General features: G+C 39.3%; 1 protein-coding gene and 1 long non-coding RNA gene across 3 annotated transcripts in view; one reads left to right on the top strand and one right to left on the bottom strand.

The window, feature by feature from the left end:
- Positions 1 to 12344, bottom strand: part of LOC117363066 — a 58318-nt gene that overhangs the window by 45399 nt on the left and 575 nt on the right. The window lies entirely within an intron of this gene.
- DOK7 (docking protein 7) overlaps positions 1518 to 12344 on the top strand; it is a 179598-nt gene continuing 168771 nt past the window's right edge. The window contains exons 1-2 of one of the 2 annotated variants that reach the window (XM_033950252.1): positions 1518 to 1621; positions 1792 to 1837. In XM_033950252.1, the coding sequence (XP_033806143.1) occupies positions 1568 to 1621; positions 1792 to 1837 (100 nt within the window). In that variant the 5' untranslated portion in view covers positions 1518 to 1567. The remainder of the gene's footprint in view (positions 1622 to 1791; positions 1838 to 12344) is intronic. The other variant, XM_033950261.1, reaches the window with a different exon arrangement.

The raw sequence follows: 12344 nt of genomic DNA, 5'->3' as shown, positions 1-12344 counted from the left end.
GTGGGAAGGAAGGAAGGAAAGGAGAATAGAGAAATGCCAGAGCATAGAGGATGGGGTGGAGACAGAAAAATGGAGAGGGGGTGAAGCTGAAATGAATCATGAAATGAATCATGTACAAAGGAGAGAAAGGGCACAGGATATACAGTTTGTTGAAGGGACATAGAAAGAGGGAAGATGCCGTATGGAAGAGAGAGAGGGAAGACACTGGATGGAAAGGGCAGAGAGAGCGGACAGTGGATGGAAGGAGCAGAGAGAGGGTGGACAGTAGATGGGGGTAGAGAGAGAGAGAGGGCAGAGGCTGGGTGGAAGGGGCAAAGAGAAGGCAGATGTTGCATGGAAGGGAGAGAGGACAAATGCTGTATAGAAAGAAGAACGAAGAGAAGTTGATTAAAGCAGAAACGACAAAAGGCAGAAATAAATTTTTTTGTAGCTTTTTGTAGAATCAAGTAGTCTTGTAACTGTATTGATAAAAATTTATAAATAAGAAATGGAAATAAGGCAATTTTGGGGGGGACTACATCCCTTTCCTCAGGTCAGGACAGGATACCATAATAGCAGTATACTGTACTGTCCTGAAGAAAGATTTGGCCTCTGAAAGCTAATTGAAAAATGGATTAGTCCAATAAAATGGTATTTTCTTATTTCTCATTATTTGTTTTATTTCTATCTTTTAATTTGTAAAGTGGTGATTGTTTTGTATCAGTTTTTCAAATTTACTACTACTATTACTATTTCCATCTACTGTCTTCATATTTTGCACAGTAATAGGGGACATGTGTCACTGTTTCTGTGGTGTTGCATTGTATGCAGAGTCTTGCAACTTAGGGCTTCATTTTTTTATATTAGTACTTTTAGTTAGTGGTCCCGTATTTGCTTAGGAGTTATCTGTGTACTAGTAGGAATGAATGTTGAGAAGCATAGTGTGCTTTGTGTAGTTTAATATTGTGGTTAACCATTATGTGTTATGAATAAGATTATATCGTATGTATATATGAAAAATGAATGGAAAAAATTGTATTACAATTAGTACTATTATAGGGGCGGGGTGTGGGGGTAGGGGCAGAGCTTTCAGCCCCCCCAAAATAAAAAAGCGTTCCACTGCCTATGAAAAAGAGGACATGTCTGTGTTTTCCCGGACATCTGATAATCCTACTCCTACTTAACCTAATACTGAACCTGCATTTCTAACTAGTTGCCCCAGTCTACTAGCCTTTTATCCGTTTTCCAATCTCTAGGAAGCTTTGTGCTTACCCCTAGCTGTAGCCCTGCCTGTAGGTATGTCTGGTATTTCTCTTTAAAAGAATGGTGCACTATGAAGTGCAAAATGCAGAGCTACCGTCGGAAAGAGTTGAGGCACTGGCAACCACAAAGGCATCTCACACTGCTGGGACAAGGCAGGGAGAGCATTCAAAGTTGCTCACTTCAGAAATGTGTCACCGTCTATAGCTCTCTCCCTCTGTGCAGGGAGCTAATAAAGCTATTTTGAAAGTGACCCTTCAGCTAAAGCAGAGAGAGAGAGAGAGAGAAAGTGAGAGGAGAGAGCAGCTGTTTGGAACCATGACTGAAGATGACGGATTCGGTTGTAGTAGAGGGTCAAGTCAGATTGAGAGATGGAAGAAAGGTCAGGGAAATGGACTTTTCCCATGTTGTTTTTTTTTTTTACATTAGTGTTATTTCGTGCTACTTTTCCAAATGAAGCTTTTTCTATGTGGCTTTACAGTGTCCGGTCGAAGAATCAGAAGGATCCTCTGTAACTGTTTCCTCTTTTTTTGTTGTTGTTTCTGATTTCAGTGGAAGAATAGATGGGTGGTGTTCAGAAAGCCCTCCCCTGTCGCAGGTATGTTAATAATACTTCAGGCTCTGGCGGGGGGCCTTGCCTTGGCTCCTCACTCAGGCCTATATTTGACATCGCTGCTGTTTCTTACGCTGACAGAAAACATTTGTTTTTTTCTTTACTCCTGAATGGGCAGACAGAAAAGCTTCGCTAACTCGCTTTAAAATGTGCTTCTTTTCTCATGTTAAGTCATCAAATATAAAAAGTAGCCATACACTAGGTTCAGATATTCTTTCATTCAAATGTATTTTTTATTTTTGTGAGATATATTTCTCTTCTAAAGGCAAAACACCATCGTGTCTAACTTTTGCCATGTCGTGTCAGGGATCCGCCTTTGCTGAACTATAGCAATAAATTGTCTTGGAAGCAGACCAAACTGATAAAAATAGAAAGGGGATATTGAAGTAGCCCCAAAGTGCTTCTAAGTAAGACAAAGTAAAGGGGAAAGGAGGAGAGTGCAAGACACAGCTTCTGAACTCACGTTTCATCTATATTAGGATTCAGAGGAATAATTGCTGTAACTGATTTGGCTTTTGTAAGATTTTAAATGTTGGCTAGAGCAATTGCATTCATGTGGTTTCCACATGTTTGAACGTATAAAGTGAAAATGTTCACAACACAATTAAGGGACTTAATGTAAATATACCTACAAATTGGCTGAAAATACCTCCATCCAATATAATGTGTAATCTTAACATAGCCTAGGAGTTATTTTTTTGGTTACAAAGGAAACTGTACCCACTTTGCACCGTGTGGTTTCAAAATACCACATGGCAACTAGGAATATCCACATTATCAAGTCATATTTCTTTTTTACCACTTTAAAATTTGTTTTGGACTCCTTTAAGTTGCTCGCATATATCTCCTTTGAATTCCTTGGGCCAGCAAGAGAATAATTAATAAGCTCAAATGATTGAGGTCATTTTTTGATGCTACTAAAATGAAAAATGATTTATGACATGGCTCTGGATGTGGTTTCTTCTTGCAAATGGGCAAACCTGAATAGTTTATAATCAAATCCCCTGATATTTAAACACAGTGGTTAGTGTTGATTTGAAATATTGACTAAGAATTTGAAGTTATTCCCTGATATTTAGCACTGGGCTGTATTTAAACACTGGTGCAATATTTAATATGGGGCTCAATTTTGAAAAATGCAGACGTCCCAAAAAACACATCCTCACCACTTCCCAAGTTTAACTCGTTCTTCCTGTACTTGGGAAGTGGTGAGGCTATGTTAGATTGGAAAATCTATATTAGAGGCTACTTCTTACTTTGATTTTAGAAAATCACTAAATCGACATACATCTTAATTGTGGTCATGGTTTCCATGCTTTTACTTGATGCATTCTTTTTTTGATTGTTATTATATATTTTATATTCGCTGATTGTATGCATTATTCCCTTGTTGTGAACCGCTTTGAACTTTTGGTATAGCGGTATATAAGAAATAAATTATTATTATTATTATTCCTGAGTAGAGGATTGTTTAAAAAATACATAATTTATCTTCATTTCTTATTGTATTTTCTTATGTTTCTTGCCAAGTGTTTAAATCTTGGATCCAATTTGAGGATTTGAGTAAAATTAAACCTTTGTTATTGATTTCGTTACTATTTTTGATTGTTAAACAGCCAATATACTTGGAATGTTGGAGAATGTTCTAGGTTTAATTTCTTTCTGTACAAGTTATAATGCTTGATATTTAAGTTGAAAGTTATAAATAAATAAAAAATACCATTGATAAAGAAGGGTTTTTTTAAAACATAAAAACAGACTGTTGGGTATTATGGCTGGGGTAGCCATCCAAATGGTCACAAAAAATTTTGATCGTTTGAATTTTACTTTTTGGTGGCACTCATTATGTTTAGTCTATAGATATGAAAAATAATATTTATGCAAGGAGGTAATAAATGGTTTAAACGGGTATGCGGTCCATTGACTAACTTTATTGATACTACTTGAATGATATTTCCCTTTATTCCTGATTAGAATTTACACATCCATGGAGGGGGTGGGAGGGAGGGAGGGAGATATATTGGGATTGTTTTCTTGATTATATTGAAATAAGAGGGGAGGTGTGTGAAAATATTTATATATTTTATTGAAAGTTATAAGTGCTATTTTTTAATATATTCTGTAATGTATTCATGTATGCACTATTTTAAGTTTCAAAATGAATAAAGAATTATTAAAAAAAAAAAAATAAAAGGGGGGTAGATAAAAAAAATAAAAAATGCATCATTTATATCTGGACATCCCAAAAAAGGTATAAACTGGCACTTGGATGTTCTAATCGCCGGGATATTCAAGAGCCGATTTTTGAAACTGTCACTCTGGATGTCTTGCGAGCTGTCCCAGCTGCTGTGCATCCAAAATTCAACGTAGAGGTTGGAGGTGTGTTATGGGCGTGCTTTGGGCCTGCTTAGACTTAGATGTTTTGTGGTAATAATCAAACTTTTCCCAGGATGTCTAGCATGGAACTTAGATGTCTGGAGCTAGACCTGTTTTAGAAGCGTATAAATGCCAATAAGGTATCCAAACTGATCAAATGACCACTGGAGGGATTAAGTAATGACCCTCATGCTCCCCAAGTGGTCACTAACCCCTTCCCATAACCACAAAATCTGAATGAAACGGTACATACCTGTCTCTAGAACAGCAGCATCTGGTATGGGAAATTCTAGTAGAGCAGGGCTGCCCATGTCCGGTCCTCAAGATCTACTGGCAGGCCAGGTTTTCAGGATATCCACAATGAATATGCATGAAAGAGATTTGCCTGCACTGCCTTCTTGGTATGCAAATCTCTCTCATGCATGTTTATTGTGGATATCCTGAAAACCTGGCATGCCAGTAGATCTCGAGGACCAGATTTGGGCAGCCGTGTAGTAGAGCATCACACAGGTGTCTTAAGTAGCCTGATGAGTGGGCTAGTGAGCCATAGAGAGGAGGACCCAGGCTCATAAGCCACTCTAATTACTACATTTATGGTGGAAAGTGTGAGCCCATCTAACCCACCAAAATCCTACTATACTGCCATATAGGTTCCACCTAGAGCCATAAGGGAAGCAGATAGGTGGGTATTGTAGGTTTTAGGAAAGTTTTGGAGGGCTCACATTAGAAGGGGGTTATGGTAAGATGTACTTCTGACATTCTTTTTGTGAAGTTCACAGCAGTGCTTTCTAAGGTGCCCCAGTGTTCTATTGGCATGTCTATGTGACCAGTCCATTACAATGTTGGCCCCTCCCACATTCAAATGATCTGGATTTGGATGTTTTCAACTTGGGCATTTTTGTTTTGAAAATGGCCAAAATAGTTAGGCGTCCTTCGAATGGACATTCTGATGGCCAAAATGTCCCAGTAGATGATTTAAAGAAACTTTTTTTGGCCATCTAGCAGTTTTGAAAATGAATGTTTCTCTGCTTTTGACTTTGGACATCTTACAGGAAATGTCCAAATTCGGACTTGGACGTCCTATTGAAAATGGCCTTCCATGGATGTACCAAATACAAGTACACTACCGATTTTCCGGCACCCCCAGCTCCAGATCCTTGCTGGATTAACTGTTTTGCTGAACCAATGGTGGTCACCTTTAGAACATGCTCTAACCACAGCACCTCTCCCGTTCTCCGTCTCCCCCCTTCTATACCTCTTTAAATCTTTGTTGGCATTGAGCCGCATCTGCAACTGGCTGTTTGCATCGATCTCGGCTATCCTTCTAATGTCACTTTTGGGTCACGGGACCAGGAAGTCATATCAGAGGGAGATCATCCATTACCAGAAAATTAGTGGTGTACTTATATTCATATTTGATTTGATTCAGTGCCCCCCCCTTCTCCCAAGACATTATTGTATTTGGCTGAATAGTGATTTAAATTCAAATATAAATAATCTAGAACTCCACTGTGCTATTCTTATGTTCTGATGAAAACATAAGAATTGCTGCTGCTGGCTCAGACCGGTGGTCCATTGTACCTAGCAGTCCGCTCAAGCGGCGACCCTTAGGTCAAAGACCAATGCCCTAACTGAGACAAGCCTTACCTGCGTACGTTCTGATTCAGTAGGAACTTGTCTAACTTTGTCTTGAATCCCTGGAGGGTGTTTTCCCCTATGACAGACTCCGGAAAAGCATTTCAGTTTTCTACCACTCTCTGGGTGAAGAAGAACTTCCTTACGTTTATACGGAATCTATCCCCTTTTAACTTTAGAATGCGCTTCCAGAGGGTGTGATAGGACAAAGTATGGTATTGGGGTTCAAGAGAGATTAGATGATTTCCTTTTTTTTTAAATATTCTTTATTCATTTTCAAAATTACATTAAGTGTTAAAAATATTCATTCAGATTAACAATTACTTCCTCACTTACAAACAATCATTGATATATTACATAAAAACATATCCCTTCCCCTTTCCCATCCCACCCACCCTAATATTCCATCATCATATAAAACATGTAATAATAAAATTCCCCCCTCCCTACACCTTAAATCGATAAGTATAAGGGAAACAATTTCAAATTAATCTTTACAATACTTTGTTAATGGTTTCCACACATCCTAAAACTTCTTAAAGTAACCCCGTTGCAATGCAATAAACCTTTCCATTTTAAAAATATGGCATAAAGAGTTCCATCAGAAGTTATAATTTAATCTCCTCCAATCCTTCCAATTATATGTAATTTGCTGAATGGCAACACCAATCATTATAAGTAGTAATTTATTATTATTCACAGATAGGACAGAGTACGGTATTGAGGTTTAAGAAGGGATTAGATGATTTCCTGAAGGAAAAGGGGATAGAAGGGTATAGATAGAGGATTACTATACAGGTCCTGGACCTGATGGGCCGCCGTGTGAGCGGACTACTGGGCATGATGGATCTCTGGTCTGACCCAGCAGAGGCACTGCTTATGTTCTTATGTTAGAGAGTGCCCTCTCGTTCTCTCTACCTTGGAGAGGGTGAACAACCTGTCTTTATCTACTAAGTCTATTCCCTTCATTATCTTGAATGTTTTGATCATGTCCCCTCTCAGTCTCCTCATTTCAAGGGAGAAGAGGCCCAGTTTCTCTAATCTCTCACTGTTGACATGTTGTTGACAAGTTCTTATGTTTTTTTTTTTTATAAATATTTTTTATTCTTTTTTAAATTCTTACATCAAGTGAAATACATGTAATACATTCAATTATGAAAAAACACTTGAAATTATTAATAAATGTTCTTACAATGTGAATTAAATAAACCCTTTATCAGAATTTTATAGCATATTAATATTACAATAGTTTTCCCTCCCTTCCCCTTCTATATGTTCTATACATGTGTTATTATATCTGATCAGTAGAATAATTTGTCAATGGTCCCCATATTTTATTAAATTTTTTAATATAACCTTGTTGTAATGCCAGTTCTTATGTTTTTATGAATGCACATCCCTAGTTGGCACGGGTAATTACCATGCACTAACTGGTAACATGGCCCTAAATATCAGTTATGCAACAGATCGCCAGTGCTATCTGGATAATGGTGATGTTAGGTGCCTCTGTCTGGATAACCATTATGATAACTTGAAGCAGCAATTTTTCTTTCCTAAATTGTCCAGATAATTATCCAGAGAGTGGTGCTGAATATCACTGTTATCTGGAGAATTTTCCGTTTTGTGCCTGTACCATCCTGGTGCTACCAAGATAGTGCTAGGGAGCTCATAAGAACATAAGAATAGCCATACTGGGTCAGACCAATGGTCCATCTAGCCCAGCATCCTGTTTCCATAGTGGCCAATCCAGGTGACAAGTATCTGGCTACTGATTAGTATAAATAGTAGCAACATCCCATGCTACTGATCCCAGGGCATGCAGTGGCTTCCCCCACATCTGTCTCAATAGCAGTCTATGGACTTTTCCTCCAGGAACTTGTCCAAACCTTTTTTAAACCCAGTGATTTTCAGTGGCTTTATCCACTACTAGGATGTGCCTTATGCTGGGCTGACAGATTCTAAACCTATGTTTTCTTCTTGAAATCATGTTTGGCGCTATGAAACTTACTGGTATTTATTCATAAAGAAGTCTTTTTACTAAGCTGCAGTGCGGTCATCATGTCTGGGGATGGAGAATGGGTATTGCTGTATTAATCAGTTAGTGGGTCCACATTACCATATGTTAACTGGGTAGCATAGGATTACCACATGAGCCCTTACTTCCTACAAAATAAGTGTCGGTAAGCGCTCCTGCGGTAATTCTTGTTAATCACTGCTTGCTAATGGAAACATTAGCATATGGCCATTAACAGAAAAAATAGGAAACTGGCCATTTTATAGCTGTGGTAAAAATGGTTTTAGCGTACAGGAAAACCCCATACTTCTTTCCCTGCCATGCTGGTATTTTCTGCATTATATTGTAAATGTTTTCTGTCTTTATCTGTTTTTAAGTCCATTATTCTAATTTGTATTTTATCTGTATCCCATGTATTAGCTCACCTTGTTGTGAACCGCCTAGAACATTTTCGGTATGGCAGTATATAAGAATAAAATTATTATTATTATTCATGTAAGGGCACACTAAGGTCACTTTTTACATAGCAAAAGGACCCCAAAGTTATTTTTCCATTAGGCAGAGCATGGGAGACAGTCCTTTTAGAATTAGGTCCTCATCTTTTGCTTTACTACATTCAAATAAGAACTAAAAGATACACATGGGTCAAAATTGAAATGCTGTGCTCAGTGTGTTTTTTTTAAGCAACAGCTAGGGCAGGAATCTCAAAGTCCCTCCTTGAGGGCCGCAATCCAGTCGGGTTTTCAGGATTTCCCCAATGAATATGCATTGAAAGCAGTGCATGCACATAGATCTCATGCATATTCATTGGGAAAATCCTGAAAACCTGACTGGATTGCGGCCCTCGAGGAGGGACTTTGAGACCCCTGAGCTAGGGCATTTAAATATATTCTGTATATTCATCACTATTATCCAGATAGTCTGCTAAATATATGTGAAGAGCAGTGACTGCTGCTGGCCGTACAGATGGTGGTGTTCAACCGCTATCTGTATAGCTATGCAATTCAAGTTAGGGAAGCCTTTCTACAGGCCTAAATTTATTCACATAACTCTGTGGATAGTGGCTGAATGTAGGCAACTATTTATAGACAAACATAATTTAATGGGAGAGAGTCAATATGGGTTCAGCCAAGGGAGGTCTTGCCTCACCAATTTGCTTGACACTGAGGTGAAGTTGTACAACTACTTGCTTATTTATTTATTAGGATTTATTTACTTTTTGAAGGCGGTACACGACAGGAATAAGCCAGATATAGGTAACACGCTATGCTGCTTACAATGTCAACACACTGTGTAATAAAACATCTTAATAGAGAGCATAGGGTATAAATAGAGATGGAACATATAAACAGATTAATAGGAATTAGAAAACGAGGACTAGCTTAAAGAAGGTTGCGCCTGAAATCAGAAAGACGAATGAATAAGATCTCGGGAGGGAGTGTGTGGTGCAGTGGTTAGAGCTACAGCCTCAGCACCCTGAGTTTGGGGGGGTTCAAATCCCATGCTGCTCCTCGTGACCCTGGGCAAGTCACTGAATCCAAATAACTATTTCCCTTGAACAAATCAATATGCATGTAATCTTCTTATAACTCAAAATTTAAATATCCAAACAGATTAGTGAGGATTTTCAAAAGGAGGAGGAAAAAGCTTCTATAATTAAGCCTCTATAATTGAAAATTAAGGATTTGGAGGCATGAATGGAGGAGGGTTTTTGAAAAAAATGTCTGTGAGGTAGCTCTTTAGCTAGCCTGTTTGCAAGTTGAAAACCAGCAACGGGTGTGAGCCTGAGGCTTTTTCTTCCTCCTTTTGTAAATCCTCACTAATCCATTTGGATGTTTGAATTTTGAGTTATAAGCCAACAGGGGTATGAACAAACTTCTTATATAAGAAGATTACAAGCATATTGATTTGTTCAAGGGAGATAGTTATTTGAGTATTTTGAACCCTTGTAGGTTTGTGAGATAGGAGTGTTTCACTGTGTTAAGTCACTTAATCCCCCATTGCCCCAGGTACATTAGATAAGAGTGTAAGCCCACTAGGACAGATAGGGAAAAATGCTTGAATACCTGAATGCAAACCACTTAGTATAAGTGGTATATGAATGAAAAAAAAAATATTGGATAAGCAAGTCATTCTACAGTATGTGCATCTAGTGGAGGGGTGTCAAAGTCCCTCCTCAGGTTTTCAGGATTTCCCCAATGAATATGCATGAAATCTGTTGGCATACAATGAAAGCAGTAAATGCAAATAGATCTCATGCATATTCATTGGGGAAATCCTAACAACACGACTGGATTGTGGCCCTCGAGGAGGGACTTTGACACCTCTGATCTAGTGTTAGTCCTTGTGTGTATGAGACTACCAAGTTAGTTCCTTCTTCCATTAAAGGCTTGGGAGAAGAGCCAAATTTTCACCTGCTTCCTGAAGTAGACATTTAAGCCCGGATTCTGCAAATGGTGCCGTTATCAGCGGCTGCCTTACAAAACAGCCGCTGATTGTGTGTCAGTCATGCAACAACTTTGTTTACAGAATTGTGGCCACATAAAAGGTAGGCGCCGGAAATGTAGGCCAGGGTTTTCAAGGCGTTAATCACACTTAAAGTAGCATTAGGTGTTGTAAGGTGCTTCCTTAGGGCATGATAATGGCACACTTTTTGGAGGCGCCCTTAAGCACATCCATTTATTAATGACATTTTCATTTTTTAAATTGGCACAGTCAATTAGTGTGTCAATTCACCCAATTAAAACCAATTAATTTAGGCAGTGGTAGGGCATCCACTGCCACCTAATTTAAGGCGTTGCTTTTAGAACTGGGTCCAGAGGGGCAGTTTTGATAGGTCATCTACGTCTGTCTTTGGACGTTTCCGCAAAGACATCCAAAAACAACCATTTTTAAAACTGCAAGACATCTATCTTCTTTTTTCAAAAATGACTCATCTAGACATCTATCATAGGACATCTGCCTTTTTTGGTCATTTTCCTAAAATCAAAATGTCCAGATGCAAAACGTTCAAAACTAGCCCATTTGGATGTGGGAGAGGCCAATATTTTAATGGATTGGCCACACAGACATGCCAACATAACAGTGGATCATGTTAGGGGACGCTGCTGTGAACTTCACATAAAGGGTGCCAACTACACATTTCACCATAACCCCCTTATACTGTATGGTAAGCACTCCAAAACTACCCCCAAACCTACTATACCCACCTGTCTACCACCACAATAGCTCTTATGGCTGCAGTGTCACCTCTATGGTAGTACTGTAGGTTTTGGGTGACTTTTGGCAGGCTCACACTTTCCACCATAATATCTGCAGCTGTTATAGAGGCTGGTATGTACTGTTTCTTTAAAATCTTTGGGGGTGGGTGGGGCGGGGGGTTCAATGACCACTGGGGGAGTGTCAGTGGTTCATGATTTCATATATCCAGTGGTCATCTGGTCAGTTTGGGTACCTTTAAGCCCTTATTCACTTTTAAAACAGGTCTAACTCCAAATGTCTAAATGATGCCCTAGACGTATTCAAAAAGGTTTGATTATCCTTGCAAGATGTCCACATCCTAAGGCTGCCCCAATTCTGCCCAAAACACGCCTCTAACATGCCCCCTTAAGATTTTGGTGATTAAAACATCCAAGTGCTGATTTATGTCGTGTTTTGGATGTTTTTCTTTTTTGAAAATAAGCCCCATAGTCTAGCGTTGAGCGAAGCCTTTCAGGGAATAGATTCCAGAGTGTGAGGGCTACTCCAGAGTAGAGAGTTGCGCGGGGACAGAAATCCCACCTGTCCCCGCCAAAATCCCACCCATCCCCGCGAGGAATCCCCTCCATCCCTATAAACTTCAGAAATAGTTATTTCATTTAATTATGCTACTGAATTAAAGACTCTGGTAGAGACCCATTTACAAATAAGCAAAGACACTTTATTAATTTGAAAATATTAATTGGGAAGAATACATACTTTGTAAACGAGTTTCTACCAGAGCCTCTAATGTAAATATAAAATATAAAAACTCAGCTGATGAGAACCCCCAAGCTGTCAGCTGAGGACTTCCTTTGCAGTTGGCCGGGGGTCCCTTTTACCAAGCTTGGCAGGCAGCAGTAGCGTCCCTGAGTCACAGATACTGGCACCTCAGTGGCTCATGGATGTTGCCAGCGACTGCTGTGCTTGGTGGAGGGGAGTTCTGGCCGTCTCTAGAGGAGGTCCTCTGCTGGCGGTGCTTGGGGATCCCCATCAGTCACAGCAAGGGTCAGCAAGTACTTCAACACTGTAGAAATAAAACCAGAAATGCATTTCCTTTTCTTTTGAACACAATACAAAGACATCTGCTATATACATTTCCCAAAGCTAACATATTGAGTCTTCCCACCTTTGTTCCAGGTCTTTCTCTCTGTTTCTCTCTCTTTGTCCTCCCTCTCCCCAGGGCCTGGCATCTCTCTCTCAGTTCAGTGTGTTTCCCCTCTCTACCCC

This window comes from Geotrypetes seraphini, chromosome 1 (genome assembly GCF_902459505.1).
Source record: "Geotrypetes seraphini chromosome 1, aGeoSer1.1, whole genome shotgun sequence".
NCBI classification, from domain to species: domain Eukaryota; kingdom Metazoa; phylum Chordata; class Amphibia; order Gymnophiona; family Dermophiidae; genus Geotrypetes; species Geotrypetes seraphini.
Note: the sequence above shows the minus strand (reverse complement) of the source record. Positions and strands in the feature narration are given on the sequence as shown.